The following is a 25,037-nucleotide window of genomic DNA, read 5'->3' as shown; positions in this document are numbered from 1 at the left end:
GGGACGAGGGGGAGAGGAAGGAAGGGGCTCAGTCTGGGAAGGCCTCCTGGAGGAGGTGAGCTCTCAGCAGGGCATTTGTGTAAAAGCGGTTCGAATTCTTTTTTTAAACTATTTTTCCCCTTCTGGTTTTAAATACTGTACTCCTGTTTTCAGAGAAAAGCATTTCTCTTAAACATTTGATGTGCAGGCTTCTATTCCAGTGGATTAAGCGGTGGTAGTGAGCTGAAAAGACATTATAGCTCACGTTCAAAGCACGTCTCCGTAATTTTAACCACGACTCCATCGACTTTGAGGCTGAAACTGATGACTGGTTGTGCCTCTGCCACTCAAAGCCCGCTCCCCAGTTGCACTTTCCAGTCGAGGTGGCTGATCTGAAGGACAGCTGAGTGTACAAGGGAGGCTCATCAGTTGCTTGAGGGCTTTTATACTAGCTGGGACAGCAGAGACCAAGGGCAGGGCTAGGAGAAGGCTCAGGTGAACCTTGGATCATTGGGAAATTTTGAATCCCAGGGCAAGGGCCGTTTCCATCTTATAACCAATCAGAGGTATTTATTGAACCCCTTCTGAGCACTAAATAGTAGTAGCAACTGTACTGAGCATCCCTGCAGTACAATACTGTACTACTGGGCTTCGTTTTTGTCTTTGTTTTCTTAGTGTCTTGTTTCATCTTTCCTTTTGTATCTGTTGCCAATCCCCTCTCCCCCTTCTTAGATTGTGAGCCCTCTGAGGGATAGGGACTGTCTAATTCCCACTTGGCTATTTTTTCCCAGCACTCAGTACAGTGCCCTGCACATAGAAAACATATGGGGGCAGAAGGGGGAGAAGTCGCAGGGGCCCAAATATGCCTGAAGGATACAGCTAGGATAGATAAAAGAATGATCAGATCAGATTATTGAAGGAGATCAGGTTATCTTAACCCCCATCTTACTGTTCCTTCTGCTTACAGGCTTTCCTCGTGGCTCCTCCCCTGCCTACACAATTTCTGTGTGCACAAAGCTATTTTCTCATAGGCCTGGTCAGTGTTTATCATTATTAGCTATGATATTTTTGTTATTGAGACCAACTGATTGGGCTTACTAGGATTTGCTACGCAAAATGTTCGCACTCAAAATTCTGCAGGTGTGCTCAATCAATCAATCAATCAATCATATATATTGAGTGCTTACTGGGTACACAGCACTATACTAAGTGCTTGGAAAAGTAGAATATACCAACGTCGGTAGACAGGTTCCCTGCCCACAAGGAGTTTACAGTCTACAGGGGAGTCTAATGTGTTCATATGAGAGGGCAGAGCCAAGGATTGTGAAATCTCCAGTGTAAAGTTGGTGACACTGTGGTGCCCTCAGATGTTCTTCCACACAAACAAAAGGAATTCTGAACAATGAGAGAACAACCGTAAAATTCCCATAATTCCACTGCCTCTTGACTATGATGAAATAATCTGTGGAATCTACGTTGTTTCCATCCTCCTCTTCCTCCTCTTAGACAAGCTGTTGTGTGTTGTTAGGAAGTTATCCTGTGTGGGCCTGCATGGAGAAAAGACCAGGTTGGTACAAGCCAGTTTGGCAACCACTGAAGTTAAACTGACTTTATGGATGGAGAGCCTCCTGTCTGGGAATTTTCCCAAGTCTGGCTCCCTGCTCCCTCCACCTCCCTTTCTTTCTTTTCTCCTCCCTGGCCCCCAGACCCTTTCTGAACCATCAGTTTGGGCAAAAAATGGGATGGGAACCCTTCAGGGGATGTCTTGAAACCAAAAAGTACAGGCTAACTCAGCCAGTGTTGACAGTGACTTCTTTTCCCTCCTCTCCCTATCAGGCAATCATATTTATTGAGTGCTTACTATGTGCAAAGCACTGTGTTAAGTGCTTGGGAGAGTACGATATAACATTCCCTGCCCACATCTGGTTTACAGTCTAGAGGAATGTAATCTCTCCCCCACATTATCGGTTTCATTTTGCAATAAAAAGGCTTTAAAGCCACCTAGATATGTCAGGTACGGTATTTGCTTTTCTAAGTACTGTATCTGAATAATTTCAGTTTTTTTTATGTCGGATGCTGGGTTTTTCTTTGATTTATTTCTGCTAAACGTTGCTGCATTCATTTATCCGTGCCTCCCCTGTTCCTTTTTATGATTTCATCCCAGTGGCGTGTTTCTCCTTATTTTACCCCTGTTGGAGACTTTTAAGTCTTTCCTAAAGTAACCAGACATCTCACTTGCATCAAAGTAGTCCTTCTTTCATTCTTTATGTCTCCGGATGTTAGCTATCCAGCCCCAAGCATGGCCTGGGAGAAAGAGTGTGCCAGTACTATCCGTGGGCACCCCTAAGCAGCAGGAATCTAAATGGGAGCCTGGAGGAAGGATGTTGGCTCTAACAGCGAGTCAAAGAGGGAAAACAAAAGGAAAAGCACAACTGTGTAGACTTTCTGGCCTGCTGACTGGAGCAGTTCATCACTCAGTGACGTTGACACTGGTGCATATGTGGATGCCTCTGCTCAGCCTGGCTACCATTTTCCCCTCTAGATTGTAAGATCGCTGTGGGCAGGGAATGTGTCTGTTGCTGCATCGTACTTAGTATAGTGCTGTGCACACAGTAAGTGCTCAATAAATACGATTGAATGAATTCCAGGGCAACACCTGGTCTCGGGTAAACCACCGAAGTTGGTGTCCTGCTGGAGGTCACAGCCTCTTCAGATTTGCAGTGGAGCCGGGCTGAGATAGATGCCTGGCTTTGGGGCAAGGGACACTTGTTATATGATTCTTGGTGGTCTCCCACCTCCTAATTGTGTTCTTAAGAAGAAGAAAAAATAGTGGCAGTGTTTTAAGTGGGCACCCCTCACGTAACCAAACCGGAGAGGGATGTTAGTCATTTATCGAGGATGTGGCTTCTGTGACTAAAACCTACTCTGTTTTCATTGAAAAAAATCAAGCAAGGGTAAGAAATTACCCTTGTTGCCAACTTGTACTTCCCAAGCGCATAGTACAGTGCTCAGCACACAGTAAGCGCTCAATAAATACGATTGAATGAATGAATGAAATTAGGGATTTTTTTTTAACATAGAGAAGGAGTGAAAGCGGGGAAACCTAGTGACCTTTGCAATCATATGTAATTCTGATCATTCACATCTCATTTATGCTCTGCCAGAATTAATTCTCTAGAAACACTTGGGCAGATGCTGTCTTTGGAGAGACAGAAGGAAAGGTATAGTATACTAGGGCTCTGAAGCGAGTTCACGGCTGTGTGCCAAGACTGGAATTACACTGATACTTTGCATTTGAAAAGCATTGTGCTTTAAAGAAAATTCAAAATAATGTTGTCCCCAGTTTGCCGTGCCAAGACGGACCACGCTGGGGTGGAGAGGGTTGGCCAGATACCACACATGCTGATCAATGGTTTGAATGGAGCGTTCACAGTAAAAAAGTCTGGGAGGAGTCAAGGTGGCCCAGGGGGCTTCTGAATCTCCTGGTCCAGTTCTGATACTGCCTGTGCAAAGAGGGGTTAAATGCTTTGAAGAGGATGGAACTGATTGAGAGAGATGAGGATGATGGAGCAGAAGGAAAAACATTTCCATTTCAGCTGGAGAAACTTGCTCTGGCACAAATATTTCCTGACAAAGGTTAAACAGGGTCCTGAGGGCATTGGATCTTTTATAAGCACAGAGTAGATGAACATCAACCCGGAATGGCTTGGGGCAGTCCTGCAAGAAGGAAAAGAGATGGAGTGATGGCCTCTCTTGTTCCTTCAAGCCTGAGGAACCTCTGGCTTTAATTCCTGAACAAGAATCTATAAACACCTCTCACGGCCTGGGTTTAATGTCAAAACATTAGCTGATTCCTCAGCGTAGCTATATTTAAGTGGAAGCCTGTATTTCCTTCAACCACTTATCTTGCCTTAATGTGTCCTCTGTAAATACTAAAGCTATTTTAGTCTACATTAATATCCTCCGATTTAGGATCAAGTGGTTTGGTTTTTGAAACCATTCACTTCTATGGAGAAGACAGGTTTCTTTGCTGCATTCATTTTCTTGGGCTCTCGAAAGTTTGATTAATCTTGTAGTCATTTTGAAAATTCTATTTGCGTCCACTGAATGAACAAAGGCCACCCTCTTGGGGTAACATAAAAAGAACCGTTAGGTTTCACTCCCTTCACTACTAAGATTGCTGTGGAGCAGTCAGTGTCACTCGGGAGTGCAAAGTCCCCCAGACTGTAGTCTGTCCGTCCCCTGAATTCAATTGCTCCCTCCCCTCTTCAAAACCTTTTTGAAGGCCCACCTCCTCCAAGAGGCCTGCCCAGACTAAGCCCCACATTTCCTCATCTCCCACCTCCTTTTCCATCACACTGACTTGCTCCCTTTCCTCTTCCCTTTTCATCTGGAAAATGGGGATTAAGACTGTGAGTCCCACATGGGACAACCTCATCACCTTGTATCCCCCACCAGCGCTTAGAACAGTGCTTTGCACATAGTAAGCGCTTAACAAATACCATTATTATTATTATTCCCCCATTTCAGCCCCACAGCACTTATGTACATACCTGTAATTTTATTTGTATTCACGTCTGTCTCCCCCACGCCCCCCCAAGACTGTAAGCTCATTGTGGGCAGGAGATGTGTCTGTTTAATGCTGCATTAATAAATAAATCCAAGCACTTAATACAGTGCTCTGCACACAGTGAGTGCTCAATAAGTATGACTGAATGAATGAATCACATTTATTGAGCACTTTCTTGGACCTAATCCTCCTTGACCTAGCCTCTTCACGATTCTTTCTGCCTCCTGTCTCTCCCCAGCTGGAGTCCATACACCCCACCTGGTTGCCTGATTCATTGTCCTGAAATCAATCAATCAATCAATCGTATTTATTGAGTGCTCACTGTGTGCAGAGCACTGTACTAAGCGCTTGGGAAGTACAAGTTGGCAACATATAGAGACAGTCCCTACCCAACAGTGGGCTCACAGTCTAAAAGGGGGATTGAAATGTCAATCAGCATCCACCTCTCCATTCCCAAACCTTCGAAGGCTGTATTGTAGTCTCCCAAGTGCTTAGTACAGTGCTCCACACATCATAAGCGCTCAATAAATAATAATAATAATAATAATAATAATAATAATAATAATAATATCACCGGTGATTGATGATGTCCATCTTGCTTCACATCAAACTTTACAATGGCTTCTAGATTACCTACCGGTTTTCTCCAGAAGAAGAGTGGCTTGGCGGAAAGAGCACGGGCTTGGAAGTCAGAGGTCTTGGGTTCTAATCCAGCCTCTGCCACTTTTCAGCTGTGTGACTTTGGGCAACTTCTGTGTGCCTCAGTTATCTCATCTGTAAAATGGAGATAAAAACTGTGAGCCCCACGTGGGACAACCTGATTACCTTGTATCTACCCCAGTGCTTAGGACAGTGCTTGGCACATAGTAAGCGCTTAAAAAGTACCAACATTATTATTATTATTATATCAACTCTCCTCACCCACTGTTCCCCAGCCCCATAGTCTTTTCTCTCCCCAGATCACTTTCTGACTACTTTTTCCTTCTACTCTCCTCATTTGGCTCATGCTGTTCTGGCTGAAATCTGCCAGACTTCAGGCCCCCCACATCTTCAAAGCCCTCCTTTAAAAAACAAACAAAAACACTTCCTTCAAGAGGCCTTCCTTGATTGATTCCCAGGTCTTAGCAAAATCACAGCTGCCCAAGCACTTACGAATTTATGCCTATCTTCAGCACTTACGTATCCTAACAGTTGTGCACTCAATTACTTTGATATAATCCTAGCATATTTACTATACTCCCTAGTTATTCCTGGTTCTTCCTCCAGCTTCCACCATTTGTAAACATTTTGTATGTCTGTTTTTTCTCCATTGATTCTAAGTTCCTTGGCTTTAAACGTGTTGAACTAACAAGACCATATGCCAATGGGTTTTTAGAAGCGGGTATATTTTCTTAACCAAAAAATTTGGAAGCGTTTCCTCATCGAACCATTTCTGAGGACGTTTTTAGGCGCACTATTAATCAGGGATGTATAAAGTAACGACTTTTCCAAGAAACCGCGTGGGGTAGAGACTCAGCATGGGGTAGTGGCTAGAGCCCAGTCCTGGGAATCAGAAGGTCATGGGTTCTAATCCCGGCTCCTCCACATTTTTTTTTATAATGGCATTTATTAAGCGCTTACTATGTGCATAATTGCATTTATTAAGCGCTTACTATGTGCAAAGCACTGTTCTAAAGCGCTGGGGAGGTTACAAGGTGATCGGGTTGTCCCACGGGGGGCTCACAGTCTTCATCCCCATTTTACAGATGAGGTAACCAGGGCCCAGAGAAGTGAAGTGGCTTTCATTCATTCATTCATTCAATCGTATTTATTGAGCGCTGTGTGCAGAGCACTGTACTAAGCATTTGGGAAGTACAAGTTGGCAACATATTGAGACGGACCCTACCCAACAGTGGGCTCACAGTCTAGAAAGGGGAGACAGAGAAAAAAACAAAACATATTAACAAAATAAAATAAATAGACTATGTACAAGTCATTCATTCATTCATTCAATTGTATTTATTGAGCGCTTACTGTGTGCAGAGCACTGTACTAAGCGCTTGGGAAGTACAAGTTGGCAACATATTGAGACGGTCCCTACCCAACAATGGGCTCACAGTCTAGAAGGGGGAGACAGAGAACAAAATCAATCAATCAATCAATCAATCGTATTTATTGAGCGCTTACTATGTGCAGAGCACTGTACTAAGCACTTGGGAAGTACAAATTGGCAACACATAGAGACAGTCCCTACCCAACAGTGGGCTCACAGTCTAAAAGGGGGAGACAGAGAACAAAACCAAACATACCAACAAAATAAAATAAATAGGATAGATATGTACAAGTAAAATAAATAAATAAATAAATAAATAGAGTAATAAATATGTACAACCATATATACATATATAAAACCAAACATATTAACAAAATAAAATAAATAGAATAAATATGTACAAATAAAATAGAGTAATAAGTAATGTCTGCTGTGTGACCTTGGGCAAGTCACTTCCCTTCTCTGGGTCACAGTTCCCTCAACTGTAAAATGGGGATTAGGAGTGGGAGCCCTGTGTAGGACAAGGACTCTGTCCAATCTAACTTGCATCTACCCCAGCGCTGAGAAACAGTGCTTGGCACATAGTAAGCGCTTAACAAGTACCATAATTATTATTATTATTATTATGTTTTTTCTTTGAAGACGAAAGGAGGGCGGGCTGCCCATCTATCTGATTCTCCCCCCCAAACCCTGTTGCCCCACGACGGACTCATCCACCTGGCCGACCTCGGCTGCAGAAGGCCCTGGCGGCATCTGAAATCACTCTTCTATTCATTCAATCGTATTTATTGAGCGCTTACTATGTTTAGAGCACTGTACTAGGCTCTTGGAAAGGTCAATTTGGCAACAGACGGAAACAATCCCTACCCAACCATGGGCTCACAGTCTAGAAGCGGGGAGACAGCACACAGGAACAGCTCGATAAATCCGAGTGAATGAATGAATAAACGTATAGCGTGGGAGACTACAATGCCAAGAGCTTAGTACAGTGCTCGGCACGTAGTAGACAGTATACAGGCACCAGTATCATCAGAATAAATAAATAGACTGTGAGCCCATGGTTCGGTAGGGATCGTCTCTATTTGTTGCCAAAAGTGCTTAGTATTCGTTCATTCATTCGATCGTATTTACTGAGTGCTTACTGTATGCAGAGCACTGTACTAAGCGCTTGGAAAGTACCATTCAGCAACAGAGACAATCCCTCCCCAACCATGGGCTCACAGTCTAGAAGCGGTGGAACAGCTAACAAAACAAAACCAGTAGACAGGCATCAACTTCTAGACTGTGAGCCCATGGTTGGGTAGGGATTGTCTTTATCTCTTGCTGATTTGTACTTTCCAAGCGCTTAGTACAGTGCTCAGCACGCAGTAATGGCTCGATAAACCCGAGTGAATAAATGAATAAACGCATAGGGTGGGAGACTCCAATTCGAAGCGCTTAGTACAGTGCTCAGCACCCAGTAATGGCTCGATAAATACGACTGAATGAATGAATAAATGCATAGGCTGGGAGACGATTCGAAGCGCTTAGTACAGTACATACGAGTGAATGGATGAGTAAATGCATAGGGTGGGAGTAATGGCTCAATAAACCCGAGTGAATGAATGAATAAATGCATAGGGTGGGAGACTCCAATTCGAAGCGCTTAGTACAGTGCTCAGCACCCAGTAATGGCTCGATAAATCCGAGTGAATGAATGAACGCATAGGCTGGTAGATTACTATTCCAAGCGCTTAGTACAGTGCTCAGCACGCAGTAATGGCTCGATAAATATGACTGACTGAATGAATAAATGCATAGGGTGGGAGAGAATTCGAAGCGCTTAGTACAGTGCTCAGCACGCAGTAATGTCTCGATAAATACGACTGAATGAATGAATAAACACATAAGGTGGGAGACTCCAATTCGAAGCGCTTAGTACAGTGCTCAGCACGCAGGAATGGCTCGATAAACTGTGAGCCCACTGTTGGGTAGGGACCGTCTCTGTATGTTGCCAGCTTGTACTTCCCAGGCGCTTAGTACAGTGCTCTGCACACAGTAAGCGCTCCATAAATACGATTGATGATGATGATAAATCCGAGTGAACGAATGAACAAACGCATAGGGTGGGAGAGTCCAATTCGAAGCGCTTAGTACAGTGCTCAGCAGGCGGTAAGCGCTCTGCGGGTAGGACTGACGGACTGACTATCACCATCATCATCAATCGTATTTATTACGATTACTTATTACTTTATTACTGGGGACTAGTAACCTCCCCAGTGCTTAGAACAATGCTTTGCACATAGTAAGTGCTTAATAAATGCTATTATAAAATAAATAGAGTAATAAATCCGTACAAACATATATACACATATCCAGGTGCTGTGGGGAAGGGAAGGAGGTAAGATGGGGGGATGGAGAGGGAGAGGAAGGAGGGGGTTCAGTCTGGGCAGGCCTCCTGGAGGAGGTGAGGTGCTTCTCATTCATTCATTCATTCAATCGTATTTATTGAGCGCTCTTACTGTGTGCAGAGCACGGGACTAAGCGCTTGGGAAGTCCAAGTTGGCAACATATAGAGACAGTCTCTACCCAACAGTGGGCTCACAGTCTAAAAGGGGTCTCACAGTCTAGAATCAATCAATCAATCGTATTTATTGAGCGCTTACTGTGTGCAGAGCACTGGACTAAGCGCTTGGGAAGTCCAAGTTGGCAACATCTAGAGACAGTCTCTACCCAACAGTGGGCTCACAGTCTAAAAGGGGTCTCACAGTCTAGAATCAATCAATCAATCGTATTTATTGAGCGCTTACTGTGTGCAGAGCACTGGACTAAGCGCTTGGGAAGTCCAAGTTGGCAACATCTAGAGACAGTCTCTACCCAACAGTGGGCTCACAGTCTAAAAGGGGGAAGACAGAGAACGAAACCAGACATACTAACAAAATAAAATAAATAGAATAGATATGTACAGGTAAAATAAATAAATAAATAGAGTAATAAATCATCATCATCAATCGTATTTATTGAGCGCTTACTGTGTGCAGAGCACTGTACTAAGCGCTTGGGAAGTACAAATTGGCAACATATAGAGACGGTCCCTACCCAACATCATCATCAATCGTATTTATTGAGCGCTTACTATGTGCAGAGCACAACAGTGGGCTCACAGTCTAAAAGGGGGAGACAGAGAACAAAACCAAACACAGTAACAAAATGAAATAAATAGAATAGATATGTACAAGTAAAATAAAAAAATAAATAGAGTAATAAATATGTACAAACATATCTACATTTATACAGGTGCTGTGGGGAAGGGAAGGAGGTAAGATGGGGGGAAGGAGAGGGGGACGAGGAGGAGAGGAAGGGGCTAAATGCATAGGGTGGGAGACTCCAATTCGAAGCGTTTGGTACAGTGCTCAGCACGCAGTAATGGCTCGATAAATCCGAGTGAACGAATGAATAAACGGATAGGGTGGGAGACTCCAATTCGAAGCGCTTACTACAGTGCTGAGCAGGCGGTAAGCGCTTCGCGGGTAGGACTGACTATTTATTTTATTTTGTTAGTATGTTTGGTTTTGTTCTGTCTCCCCCTTTTAGACTGTGAGCCCACTGCTGGGTAGGGACTGTCTCTATTTGTTGCCAATTTGTACTTCCCAAGCGCTTAGTCCAGTGCTCTGCACACAGTAAGCGCTCAATAAATACGCTTGATTGATTGATTGTACTTCCCAAGCGCTTAGTCCAGTGCTCTGCACACAGTAAGCGCTCGATAAGTACGATGGATTGGTTGACTGAATGAATGAATCAACGCATAGCGTGGGAGACTCCAATTCGACTTCCCAAGCGCTGAGTCCAGTGCTCTGCACACTGTAAGCGCTCGATAAGTACGATGGATTGGTTGAGTGAATGAATGAATAAACGCATAGGGTGGGAGAGTCCAATTCGAAGCGCTCAGTACAGCGCTGAGCAGGCGGTAAGCGCTCTGCGGGTAGGATGGACTGACTGACTGACTGACTGACTGATGGATGGACTGACTGACTGACAGACTGACGGACTGACTGACGGACTGACTGACTGACTGACTGACTGATGGACTGACGGACGGACTGACGGACTGACTGACGGACTGACGGACTGACTGACGGACTGACTGACTGACGGACTGACGGACGGACTGACTAACGGACTGACTGATGGACTGACGGACTGACTGACGGACTGACTGACTGACGGACTGACGGACTGACTGACGGACTGACTGACTGACGGACTGACTGACGGACTGATGGATGGACTGACTGACGGATGGACGGACTGACTAACGGACTGACTGATGGACTGACTGACTGACAGACGGACTGACGGACTGACTGACGGACTGACGGACTGACTGACGGACTGACTGACGGACTGACGGACTGACGGACTGACTGACTGACGGACTGACTGACTGACTGACGGACTGACTGACTGACTGACGGACTGACGGACTGACTGACGGACTGACTGACTGACTGACGGACTGACTGACTGACTGACTGATGGACTGACTGACTGATGGACTGACTGACTGACGGACTGACTGATGGACTGATGGATGGACTGACTGACGGACGGACGGACTGACTAATGGACTGACTGATGGACTGACTGACTGACAGACTGACTGATGGACTGACTGACTGACGGACTGACTGACGGACTGACTGACTGATGGACTGACGGACTGACTGACGGACTGACTGACTGACTGACGGACTGACGGACTGACTGACGGACTGACTGATGGACTGACTGACTGACTGACTGATTGACGGACGGACTGGCTGACTGACGGACTGACGGACTGAGGGATGGACTGACTGACTGACTGACTGACCGACTGACTGACTGACGGACTGACTGACTGATTTACGGACTGACTGACGGACGGACCGACTGACTGACTGACTGATGGACTGACGGACTGACGGACTGACTGACGGACTGACTGACAGACTGACTGAGGGACTGACTGACTGACTGACGGACAGACTGACTGGCTGACGGACTGACCGACTGACGGACTGACGGACTGACGGACTGACTGACGGACCGACCGACCGACGGACTGACAGAACGTGGCGGGGCGTGGCCTCCGAGGGCGGCACGAGGCGGCGCGAGCGCTCGGTCCGGGCGCGCGCGCGCGCGCGGGCGGGCGGTCGGAGTGCGCACGCGCGGTGTGTGCGCGCGCGGGGGGGGGGGCGGTCCTTGATTGACAGGGCGGGGCGTGTCCCGGCGCGTGGGCCTGAGCATCCCGGGCCAGCGGGCGCGCCGTCCTGGTCGCCCATCCCCGTCCATCCCCATCCCCATCCCCTCCGTCAGCGTCCTGTGGCCGGTCGCCCCCAGGCCCCGTCCGCTCGCCGCCGTCGTCGTCGGGCTACAGGAAGGCGGACGATGAGATGTCCGGGGCCCCGTCGTCCGCGGACCCGGAGCAGCCGGCGGCCCGCACCATTCACCTCAACCAGCCGCAGCCCACCAAGTTCCGCGACAACCGCGTCAGGTGAGCGGGGCCCGGGCTCCTCAGCGCTTAGCGCACGGTGGGGCACCGACCCACCTCCTCCTCCTCCAGGAGGCCTGCCCACACTCAGCCCCTTCCTTCCTCTCCCCCTCGTCCCCCTCTCCATCCCCCCCATCTCACCTCCTTCCCTTCCCCACAGCACCTGGATAGATGTCTATATGTTTGGACAGATTTATTATTCTGTTTATTTATTTCACTTGTCCATATCTATTCTATTCATTCTATTATGTTAGTATGGTTTTGTTCTCCGTCTCCCCCTTTTAGACTGTGAGCCCGCTGTTGGGTAGGAACCGTCTCTAGATGTTGCCAACTTGGACTTCCCAAGCGCGGAGTCCAGTGCTCTGCACACAGTAAGAGCGCTCAATAAATACCATTGAATAAATGAATGAATGAGAAGCACCTCACCTCCTCCAGGAGGCCTTCCCAGACTGAACCCCCTCCTTCCTCTCCCCCTCCATCCCCCCATCTTACCTCCTTCCCTTCCCCACAGCACCTGGATATATGTATATATGTTTGTACATATTTATTACTCTATTTATTTTACTTGTACATATCTATTCTATTCATTTTATTTTGTTATTATGTTTGGTTTTGTTCTCCGTCTCCCCCTTTTAGACTGTGAGCCCACTGTTGGGTAGGGACTGTCTCTAGATGTTGCCAACTTGGACTTCCCAAGCTCTTAGTACAGTGCTCTGCACACAGTAAGCGCTCAATAAATACGATTGATTGATTGATTCTAGACTGTGAGTCCCCTTTTAAACTGTGAGCCCACTGTTGGGTAGGGACCGTCTCTAGATGTTGCCAACTTGGACTTCCCAAGCACTTAGTACAGTGCTCTGCATGCAGTAAGCGCTCAATAAATACGATTGAATGAATGAATGAATGAGAAGCACCTCACCTCCTCCAGGAGGCCTGCCCAGACTGAACCCCCTCCTTCCTCTCCCCCTCCATCCCCCCCCCGCCTTACCTCCTTCCCTTCCCCACAGCACCTGTATATATGTTTGTACAGATTTATTACTCTATTTATTTTATAATAGCATTTATTAAGCACTTACTATGTGCAAAGCACTGTTTTAAGCACTGGGGAGGTTACAAGGTGATCAGTTTGTCCCACGTGGGGCTCACAGTCGTAATCCCCATTTTACAGATGAGGTAACTGAGGCACAGAGAAGTGAAGTGACTTGCCCATAGTCACACAGCTGACAATTGGTGGAGCCGGAATTTGAACCCTTGACCTCTGACTCCAGAGCCCGGGCTCTTTCCACTGAGCCACGCTGCTTCTCTCACTTCTATTACTTGTACATATCTATTCTATTTATTTTATTACTATGTTTTGTTCTCCGTCTCCCCCTTCTAGACTGGGAGTCCACTGTTGGATAGGGACCGTCTCTATGTGTTGCCAACTTGGACTTCCCAAGCGCTTAGTACAGTGCTCTGCACACAGTAAGCGCTCAATAAATGCGATTGATTGGAAAGAGAGCCCACTGTTGGGTAGGGACCAACTTTCATTCATTCAATTGTATTTAGTAATGTAATAATTGTAATCATAATAATAATGGCTTTTATTGAGCGCTTACTATGTACAAGGCACTGTTCTAAGCGCTGGTGACCAGGGGTCAGGTGGATGGGGAGGCGACTTCTCCCCTCTTATAATAATCATCATAATTATGACATCTGTTAAACGCTTACTACTACTACTAGTAATAATGGTATTTGTTAAGCACTTAATATATGCGAGGCACTTTTCTAAGTGCTGAAGTAGGTACAAGGTTGTCCGACGTGGGGCTCCCAGTCTTTATCCCCATTTTACAGGTGAGGTAACTGAGGCACAGTTAAGTGAATCGCTCAAAGTCACCCACCTGACGAGTAGTAGAGTAGGGATTAGAACCCATGACCTCTGACTCATTCATTCAATCGTATTTATTGAGCGCTTACTGTGTGCAGAGCCACTGTACTAAGCGCTTGGGAAGTCCAAGTTGGCAACATATAGAGACGGTCCCTACCCAATAGTGGGCTCACAGTCTAGAAGGGGGGGACAGAGAACAAAACAAAACATATTAATAAAATAAATAGAATATGTACAAGTAAAATAGAGTGATAAATACGTCTAACATAGTATGTAGGTGATCAAGTTGTTCCACGGGGGGCTCACAGTCTTAACCCCCATTTTCCAGATGAGGGAACTGAGGCACAGAGAAGTGAAGGGACTCGCCCAAAGTCACACAGCTGACAATTGGCGGAGCCGGGATTTGAACCCATGACCTCGGACTCCAAAGCCTGGGATCTTTCCACCAAGCCACGCTGCTTCTCTTGGTACTTGTACTGCCCAAGCGCTTAGTACAGTGCTCTGAACACAGTAAGCGCTCAATAAATATGAATGAATGAATGTATCAGAGGCTTTGCCCCTTGTCAGCTGTGGGACTCTTGGCAAATCACTTCTCTGGGCCTCAGTTGCCTCATCTGGAAAAGGGGGGTGAAAACTGTGAGCTCCACGTGGGACAACCTCATCACCCTGTATCTCCCCCGGTGCTTAGAACAGTGCTTTGCACGTAGTAATAATAATAATGGCATTTGTTAAGCACTTACTGTGTGCAAAGCACGGTTCTAAGCGCTTAACAAATACCATCATTATTATTATCTCCCCCAGCGCTTAGAACGGTGCTTGACACACAGTAAGTGCTTAACAAATGCCACCATTATTATTCTCTGTGCCTCAGTTGTCTCCTCTGGAAAATGGGGATGAAGACTGTGAGCCCCACGTGGGACAACCTGATTACCTGGCGCTTAGAACAGTGCTTGCCACATAGTAAGCGCTTAATAAATGCCATCATCATCATAGCAAGCGCTTAACAAATGCCGTTATTATTATTCTCTGTGCCTCAGTTACCTCCTCTGGAGAATGGGGATTAAGACTGTGAGCCCCCTGTGGGACTACCTGATTACTTAGTATCCCTGCCAGCACTTAGAACAGTGCTCTGCACATGGTAAGTGCTTAACAAATGCCATCATCATTATTATTCTCAGTTGCCTCATCTGGAAAATGGGGATTAAGACCATGAGCCCCACGTGGGACAATCTGATTACCTTGTATTCCCCCCCCCCCCCAGTGCTTAGAACAGTGCTCAGCACATAGTAAGCGCTTAACAAATGCCATCATTATTACTGTTCTCTGTGCCCCAGTTACCTCCTCTGGAAAATGGGGATTAAGACTGTGAGCCCCATGTGGGACAACCTGATTACCTTGTATCCCCCCCAGCACTTAGAACAGTGCTTGGCACATAGTAAGCACTTTAACAAATGCCATCATCATTATTATTCTCAGTTGCCTCATCTAGAAAATGGGGATTAAGACTGTGAGCCCCACATGGGACAACCTGATTACCTTGTATCCTCCCAGCGCTGAGAACAGTGCTTGGCACATAGTAAGCACTTAACAAATGCCATTATTATTATTATAGTAAGCGCCTAACAAATACCATAATCATCATAATCATTGTCCACATGCCCCCCTTCTTCCTCTCCCTTCCCTCCTCAGGGCGGGTAGGACCATCTCCTCACAGGTGACCAGGGGCAGGTGGATGGGGAGGCGACCTCTCCCCTCCCCCACATAATAATCATCATAATTATGACATTTGTTAAATGCTTACTACTAGTAATAATAGTAATTACTATTATTAACTATTGTTATGCACTTAATATATGCCAAGCACTTTTCTAAGGGCTGAGGTAGATACAAGGTTGTCCGACGTGGGGCTCACAGTCTTTATCCCCATTTTACAGGTGAGGTAAAGTTAAGTGACTCGCTCAGTCACCCACCTGACAAGTGCCGGAGGTGGGATTAGAACCCATGACCTCTGACTCCCAAGCGCATGCTCTTTCCACTAAGCCACACTACTGTTATTTCTACTGCTACTAATGGTATTTGTTAAAGGCTTACTATGTGCCAAGCACTGTTGTAAGGGCTGAGGTAGATAGAAGGTTGTCCCATGTGGGGCTCATTCTTAATCACCATTTTACAGGTGAGGTAATCAATCAATCAATCGTATTTATTGAGCGCTTACTGTGTGCAGAGCACTGTACTAAGCGCTTGGGAAGTCCAAGTTGGCAACATATGGAGACAGTCCCTACCCAACAGTGGGCTCACAGTCTAAAAGGGGGAGACAGAGAACAAAACCAAACATACTAACAAAATAAAATAAATAGAATAGATATGTACAAGTAAAATAGAGTAATAAATATGTACAAACATACATACATATATACAGGTGCTGTGGGGAAGGGAAGGAGGTAAGATGGGGGGGATGGAGAGGGGGATGAGGGGGAGAGGAAGGAAGGGGTTTAGTCTGGGAAGGCCTCCTGGAGGAGGTGAGCTCTCAGTAGGGCCTTAGCTCTGAGGTAACTCAGGCGCAGAGACGTTAAGTGCCTTGCCCAAGATCACACAGCAGATAACTGTGTGCCAAGCACTGTTATAAGCACTGAGGGACCCCCATTCTGCCCGAGCACCTCGTGCAGATGACTCCCCCGGAGCCCCGATCTCGGACCCGGCCGGCCAATAGCCCAGAAATAGCGCTTTTTTTGGAAGGGCCCTGTGGGATGGAGCGGTTGCTAGTCAGGGGTAAGGACCGGCATGTGGAGAGAGGGTTAGGAAACTGGAACTCTGTCCCAAGGACCCACCCGAATCTTCCCCCTGGCCCGGCTGGTCCATATTGTTTGGTTTTGGCATTCCCCGTGCCACCTTTTTTTAAATTTCCCCACCCCCTTCCATGGGAATAGTGAATAAACCTGAGCAATTTGGGGAAGAAGATGTGGGCATCTCCGGACTCAAGACCCTCAGACAAGGAAGCCTATACGATTGTTTTTTAATGGTATTGGGCAAGTGCTTATTATGTGCCAGGCACTATACTAAGCGCTGGGGAAGATATAAACTAAATCAGGTTGCACATAGTCCTTCTCCCACCCGGGGCTCACAGTCTTAACCCCCATTTTACAAATGAGGTAACTGAGGCAAGGAAAAGTGAAGTGACTTGCCTGAGACCACACAGCAGACCAGTGGCAGAGCTGGGATTAGAACTCAGCTCCTTCTGACTGATTGGAATAAGGTGGCTTTTTTTTCCAAACTTAATTTTGATATTCTGTGGTTAAGGGATTTAATGTTAAAGCAGAAGTGTAGATTTTTCCCTCCTCAACTGTGTTCCCCAGTTTGCCTCTAAAACGATTTGGGACTTCTTTTGGGAACCAGACACTCCCTACTCAGGTGCAAAATTTTATTCCTGCTCTCACCAGTGATTCTAGTTTAAATGTATTTATGGTTGGTGGCTTATATGGAATACACTGGTAGATGGGGTTGTGGGTTTTTCTGTTTTTTGTTTTGTTTTGTTTTTAAGATGAAGCTTTCCAGTGGACAGGTCTGAACTATGGAGCATGTGGGTGCAATAGCTCAGGCAGATTCACTTTAGGATGCTTTCTGGGCAACTTCATCTACAAATCAGCACCATTGCCTCCCATAACTCACCCCAATACTTGGGATTGAGTCTGGGAAGAGAAACCCTGAGGACCTGTCAACACCTGGTGCTAAATTGTGTACAGATTTTTTTTTTTGTGGGGGTCGGGGTGGGGAGAATGAAAGATGGGTATGGTCGGAGGGAGTGACATGGATATTGGACTGTCGAGAAATGGCTTCCCCTCCATCAATATTGCCTCTTGTTGAAATATGATGATGTGCTTACAGCAGTCCTCCCGCGTGATCCCCATTGCACTTTTTCTTTCCATTAGTTCACTTAGTAGGGTGAAGAGAAGCCCAGAACAGCTGCTTTCCCTTTTCCAGAAAGATGGGGCTCATTGTGCAGGAGGGAGTGGTTCCATTCTTTTTAGGTTCCCGGAGCTCCCAGGTCAAAAAGCAGATGGCATGTTGAAGGACTGCAACCATCTAGCAGTCCCTCTGTTCCTTCCTTTGCCATGAAAGCACAGTATAAGGTTATAAAGGGTAGACATAAAGTGGATTGTATCACCGTCTCAGATCTACTATTTTTCAGGTGGGTGTTGGGAACCTGTCCCATAATCTCACAATGTTGAAAACTGGCTAGGCAGTCCCTTCTCTTCCCACTAATCTTATATATATCTGAAAATTCGATGTAAGTGGATTGTATCACCGTCTCAGATCTACTATTTTTCAGGTGAGTGTTGGGAATCTGTCCCATAATCTCACAGTGTTGAAAACTGGCTAGGCAGTCCCCTCCCTTCCCACTAATCTTACATATATCTGAAAATTCGATGTTTGCTGAATCTTCCGCTTCCTTAAGTGTTCTTTGTCATGTTGCTCATTTCTGGTAATTGGTGTAGCTGACAAACTTGGCTTGGAACGCAGTTAGGAAATTAGGATCTTGAGATGAAATATGAGTGTTCTTATGCTTTGTAAATGGTGTGGCATGCACAATTTAGAGTGGGAATAAAAACCAGATTTAGTTTTGTAACCTGAGCTTTAAATTTTTCAGAGGGGCTTCTGTTTGTCAAATTTGTTTCTAAGATTGTTTGACCGTTTGATTACTTTTTACACTTTTGAAAATATTCTTACCATAGTTGTAGTGAAACTGGGACTTTTTCCTCTCTCAGGCTATGCAGTGGGCTGGAAGGAGGTTCCAAAGAAAAATCCCATTTTAAATGGGACTGAACACAATTGCTTATTAAAAATTGAAGCAGGAAAAATCCATTTTTCTGAGGCAAGAAAAACTAGTTGATTCTAGAGACAGGGAGGTAGATGGGGAGGAAGGGGGATGGAATGAAGAGCCATATGCAGTCCTTTCCAGCTTGAACTCTATGTTAAAGGCACACAGAACAAATGGATATATAAAGCAAATATCTTTAAGTATATCTAGCTTTCACTTTAAAATTCAGTACACCCAGTACTCCAGTAATAGGGGAGTTGCATTATTGACAAGCTTTGTTCTAAGGAAAACTTGTGCGCTAGCCTGTGCGCTTCAGTGGCCCCACATGCTTATGACCAGATGTTTCTTCTCCTGCCTCCCCCCTCTCCATCCCCCCATCTTACCTCCTTCCCTTCCCCACAGCACCTGTATATATGTTTGTACATATTTATTACTCTATTTATTTATTTATCTTGTACATATCTATTCTATTTATTTTATTTTGTTAGTATTTTTGGTTTTGTTCTCTGTCTCCCCCTTCTAGACTGTGAGCCCGCTATTGGGTAGGGACTGTCTCTATGTGTTGCCGACTTGTACTTCCCAAGCGCTTAGTACAGTGCTCTGCACACAGTAAGCGCTCAATAAATACGATTGATTGATTGATTGCCTCATCTAGTTAGATTCAGATAGGTTTGTATCTAAAATATGCAGTGAGGACAGAGGGTAGTTGCATCTTGCCCCTGTAGGCTAGGTCTCAGTCTACCAGAACTCCCACGGAGTTGATTCTTGAACTTCCAGGGATGCTCCCAACCTGTAGATGCCGGGACGTCGGAATCCCACCCTGACTCCCCTTGCCAGATTCCATGTTGTGTTGCCGCTTATGGGTGGGTAAAACAGGTTGAATGAGCCAGGAGCTTGTCAACAGCTCTGCTTTCCTGTGTTTGGATGGAAGTCCCTTCTCCTGGTGTGTAAATGAGCGTGATTTGTGACATGATGGGCTGGTGGAGTGGCTTGTTCAGCAGGAACCTCTGATGCCCCCTGGTCCAGAATCACCCTCCTTCACACAAGGACCCAGGGTGTCCTCCAAGTCATGCCGAATTTGGGGCAACTCTGTGGTGTTCTGGTAGCATGGTGGGTGATGCTAGAAAGTCTGGCAAGCTGTCAAGCAGCAACCAAAGGCAGGGTGACCGGGACCTGTACAAACCCTTGCCAATCCTTTCTGGGCACTCAAAGCTCTGGTCCCGGCCCTTCCTCGCTGAGGGATCCAGCTAACAACTGAATGGACGTGACATCTGACAGTGAGCCTTTATTGCCCCAAGTGAATTCATGACCCTGGGGAGCAGATCCCAAACAAAAAGTCCTGAAGCCCGAGAGGGACCTCTAACTGCTTTTTAGAGAAGCAGCGTGGCTCAGTGGAAAGAGCCCGGGCTTTGGAGTCAGAGGTCATGGGTTCAAATTCCAGCTCTGCCAATTGTCAGCTGTGTGACTTTGGGCAAGTCACTTCACTTCTCTGTGCCTCAGTTCCCTCATCTGTAAAATGGGGATTAAAATGGTTAGCCCCGTGTGGGTCAACCTGATCACCTTGTATCCCCCCAGTGCTTAGAACAGTGCTTGGCACGTAGTAAGCGCTTAACAAGTACCATTATTATTATTATTATTATCCCTAATTTCTGGACTGGGCACTTCCAAGATAGATGTGTCTGTTTCTGTGGTTGCCCAGGGCTTGTGTCAGGAGTAGTTTGGTAGTTTAGTGGTAGTCCAGCGCTTAGAACAGTGCTTTGCACATAGTAAGTGCTTAATAAATACCATCATTATTATTATTATTTGGTGGGAGAAGGCTGGAGCTTGCTGGGGAGGGGAGACAGAGCTGGGCTTTTCAGGGAGAATGAGGTGACTGAGAGGTGTAAGGTAGGGAAGTAGAAGTAGCTGGTAAGGTAACCAGTTTGGGGATGGAGCGAGAGAGTCTCGCTTTCTCTTGTCCTGGGTGAGGGAGAGGCTCTGTCTCAATCCGCTGAGCTGGGTCGCTGCTTTACACCTCCCCTGTTCCTCGAAGAGGCCACAGAAGATGGGCGAGCTGTCTCCTGAACAGGCGAGCCCCTCACCCTCTTCCTTCCTTCCCTGCCCCATCTCAGCTCACTCTCATTTTCCGTGAATCCCTGAGGCAGGACCGATGCTGTCATTATTCTCTTCCGTTTGAGGTCCCAGGGGCATGAGGCTACTATGGAAATTTTAGTCCAGATAGGCCCAAGGGGACATGCCATTTCTGTGTCTCTTCTCACTTAAAGGCTGTTGCTGCCTTTGGGTATGGGGCTCTGACGTGTGGTCTGGACTGACCTGCACTTGAACTTCCTCCCCTCAGGGAAACTGGAATTAACCTAAATTCAGCCCTTCCCCAAGGATTAAGTCCCAAATCCTACTAGCATCCCTGCTCAAAAGGAAGGTGGGAATTGCTTTCCTGTGACCACAGGACTTGGGTCCCTTGGTCCCCACCCCCACCCCAAATAGAGCATCTTGATGATAATTGTAAGTGTGGTATTTGTTAAATGCTTATTATGTGTCAAGCGCTGCTTTAAGCACTGGGTTGCAGTTAATTTAATCAGGTTGGACACAGTCCCCATCCTATATGGGACCCACAGTCTAAGACAGACTGAAAACTCCCAGGGAATCGTAGCTCCTGATTCTAGGTGACTTAGACATTTGGATGGGTCCAGAGATCAGTTCCTCAATAAGCAGTAAGCCTCTAAACGTCTAAAGGCCGAGTCTGCATCTTATACTGTAGTGGAGAGTGCAATCAATAATATTTGAGTGCTTTCTGTGGGCAGAGCACTGTACTGAGCACTTGGGAGAGCACAGTATAACAGTTGGTAGACACTTTCCCTGCCCACAATAAGCTTGCAGTCTAGAAGGGGAGGCAGACATTAACGTAAATAAATTATGGATGTAAGTGCTGTGGGGCTGAGGGATGACTAAACGGCACAAATACAATACAAGGGTAACACAGAAGGAAGTGGGAGAAGAGGAAATGAGAGCCTAGTGGTGGAAGGCCTCTTGGAGGAGGTATGTCTTTAATGAGGCTTTGAGAGTAGGGAGAGCAATTATCAGATATGAAGAGGGAGGGTGTTCCTGGCCAGAGGCAGGATGTGGGCAAGGGGTTGGTGGCGAGATAGATGAGATTGAGGTATAAGGGAGGGCATCATTGGGGAACCCGGATGCCGGCAGGCAAGCGGTTGGTCACTTGGTTGCTGAGGATTATCAACAACACAGCTGTCTCAGTGTCCAAACGACCTTTAATCGGTATTGACTTGCTCTTCCTACACTTCTCCCGAAGGGAAAGAGGGCGAGGACCTTCTCCCTCCCTCTTTATTCTCACCCCCCCCATCCAGGGGCCTCCCCAGCTGCCTGCAGGTTCAGGTGTGCCTTGGATTTGAGAAATTAGCATTCCCGAGAAAGCACTATTGTGCAGCCAAATGACATCTGGTTAATGAGGCATTGGCAATGCATGACTGCCCGGAGTAGAATAGACGTGATTTGGACCAGCTCTCTGTCCCTGCTGCTGTCTGACCTCCTTCAGCAGCAAATTCATAACTAAAAAACACTCCTCAGCAGCATTCCCCTTCAAAGGGGGATGCTGCTAATCAGGAGAACAAAGGAGAGCACTAGCCCATTGTTTGGGAGGCTAGAGTTGTTTACAAAGTAACTTCCAGAATATGGGAGGTTCTGGCCAGTATTTCAAAGCTAGGTATTCCTTTTGTCTCTGGATTCTGCTGTTTCAGAAAACCAAACTTCCCAACGCTTGTGAGCCCACTATCGGGTAGGGACTGTCTCTATGTGATGCCAATTTGTACTTCCCAAGCGCTTAGTACAGTGCTCTGCACATAGTAAGCGCTCAATAAATACGATTGATTGATTGTGAGACGTATAAATAAAGCTTAATATCTGTACCTGTGTTCTTGCTAGTATCTTTATGTCATTGTTAGGGCTCCACTTTTCCACACACACATTTTTTCCAGGAATATATTTTTCAGTGCCTGTATGTTTTTCTTACCTATGTTGGTATTGTAAAATTAGATTATTAGAGGGAAAGGTTGGAGAAGGAAAGGGAATATTGATTTTTATCGAATAACATGCAGGCTGGTGTCCAAAGGGCAACCATCACCCTGTACCGGTAGTCTTTGGGTGTCACTGTTAGGGCCAGAAGGTGGGGGCTAAATGGTCCATTAGTTTGACCTAGAATGGAATATCTCATATTCGTATAATGTGAGACAACTCATTGTGGGCAGGGAAGGTGTCGATCAATTCTGTTATATTGTTATAATGTACTCTCCCAAGTGTCTAGTACAGTGTTCCGTACGCAGTAAGCACTCAAATGATTGAGTGATTGACGTGAGCCAAGTGCGGAGTAAATGCAAGAGCAACAGTTCAAACACCGTCTCCAGAGGGACCTAGTCTAAAATCACAATGTCAGATCTAGTTCCTTACTCTCCCAGGCAACAATCCTTGGGTACGGATCTTAGCAGCTTTCCCGAGGACCTTAAGCCGGGAAGTCTTGCAGTGATCAGTTGGGGACTGGGCTATCAAGGTCACTCACGTCCCCTTGTGGGGTGGATACTCTAAATCCTGGACTCCAGTCTTGGTGTGGAGTACACCCAGAGTCAAGCAACTCCTGAGATTTTTTTCCAATCAATCAATCAATCAGTCAATCGTATTTATTGAGCGCTTACTATGTGCAGAGCACTGTACTAAGCGCTTGGGAAGTACAAATTGGCATCACATAGAGACAGTCCCTACCCAACAGTGGGCTCACAGTCTAAAAGTCCAGACTGGAGGGCCAACACCAGGACTGACCTCAGCTCTACCTGCTCTCTGGGTGTTGGAGGAGAGGGGCTGTTCAAAAATCCACCCCACCCCAGTGCTTAGAACAGTGGCTGGCACAAAGTAAATGTTCAGTAGAGAGGTTTGTAACCTTGGGCTGGGGTGTTACCTGACCTGAGCTGTTCACACCATCAACAGCCCTCCACTTTGGAACCAAAAGATAATCTACGAACAATACAACTCCTTCCACGGGCTTTAATCCATTTTGTTTAAATGACGTTTCATGTGCTTAATATTTAATGTGTTTTCCCAGCAAAACTGGTAAGCTGATTCATTTATTCTTTTCAGTGTATCAGAGTTAAAAAAATATATATGAGTAGTTTTGCCAAAAGGAATAGAAACATTAACATTCATAAATTAGAGAACCGGGTCTGCCAGCTGTCGCACAGGCTTGCTCTTCACAAATCCATTGTAAATGAAGTCAGTTTTACTATGCATTTTCTCTTGAGTGGAAATTGGTGATGAGGAAGACCATGGACAAGCCTACTTTATAAAAACTCGAGACAGAATCTGTTTTCCCACTCCTTTCCGTGTCACCCTTGCACTCGGATTTGCACCCTTTATTTCTCCCTCGTTCAGCCCCACATCACCTATGTACGTATCTGTAATTTATATTCATGTCTGTTTCCCACCCCCCCTCCTCCTGACTGCTCTTTGAGGCCAGGAAAAACATCTACCAAAACTGTTGTTCTGTACTTTTCCAAGCAATTAGTACAGTGGTCTGCACACAGCAAGTGCTCAAAAAATACAATTGATTGATCCCAGACGATGCTTTTCCACAGTAACCACAGTTGAGACAGAGTGTGCTTATGGGCCTTTGCGGTCAAGTCCTTTTTGAGGGGAAAACATCCAAGGCTTACTAGTGCTACTCTAGAGCTGCATAGTGGCTAGATTGGGCCAGTTGTCATTTGCTTGGCTGCTGAGTGACATCTTTTGGGTTCTGGAGTTGTCATCGCTATGGCTTCTAAATACTGCTAGAATAGCTAGCAGGAGACGGGGACCCTGACTGAGACTCCCACACTCTTGAATACACAGATGATGCAATTCTGGGGGATAGGATAGAGGAGGAGCTCAGGGATTCTGGATTATTCTCCTTCGTTCCTTGGCTTTAAACTTATTTTCCCTTCCACGTGGCACCTTTTTGAAAGGGGCAATAAAGTGGCAGAGAATGGTAAGGGAGAGGGATGCTGAGAGCTCTGAAAGTTTGGCCAGACTGGCTGTGAAGAAAACTCAAATATCCCGAGCGATGATGGAGTAGAGGTGCAAATTAGGCCTCTCTGATGTTACAGCTCCGTTCTAGACTCCTGCATGCCGAGCTGTTTGAAGGTTCAGCCCCCTGGTACAATCCTCTCAAATATGATACCCGTTAAGGAGAGAGAACTCGAGGAACGCTCTTTTTATTTTTCTATA

At 46.1% G+C, this 25,037-nt stretch overlaps 1 protein-coding gene across 1 annotated transcript in view; it reads left to right on the top strand.

Annotated features, from left to right (window-relative positions):
* ATP8A2 (ATPase phospholipid transporting 8A2) overlaps positions 1 to 25,037 on the top strand; it is a 333,778-nt gene that overhangs the window by 24,231 nt on the left and 284,510 nt on the right. Inside the window, exon 2 of the mRNA XM_038762117.1 lies at positions 11,919 to 12,096. Within this exon, the coding sequence (XP_038618045.1) occupies positions 11,919 to 12,096 (178 nt within the window). The remainder of the gene's footprint in view (positions 1 to 11,918; positions 12,097 to 25,037) is intronic.

The sequence above is a fragment of the Tachyglossus aculeatus genome, chromosome 20 (genome assembly GCF_015852505.1).
Source record: "Tachyglossus aculeatus isolate mTacAcu1 chromosome 20, mTacAcu1.pri, whole genome shotgun sequence".
Taxonomy (NCBI): Eukaryota; Metazoa; Chordata; class Mammalia; order Monotremata; family Tachyglossidae; genus Tachyglossus; species Tachyglossus aculeatus.
Note: the sequence above shows the minus strand (reverse complement) of the source record. Positions and strands in the feature narration are given on the sequence as shown.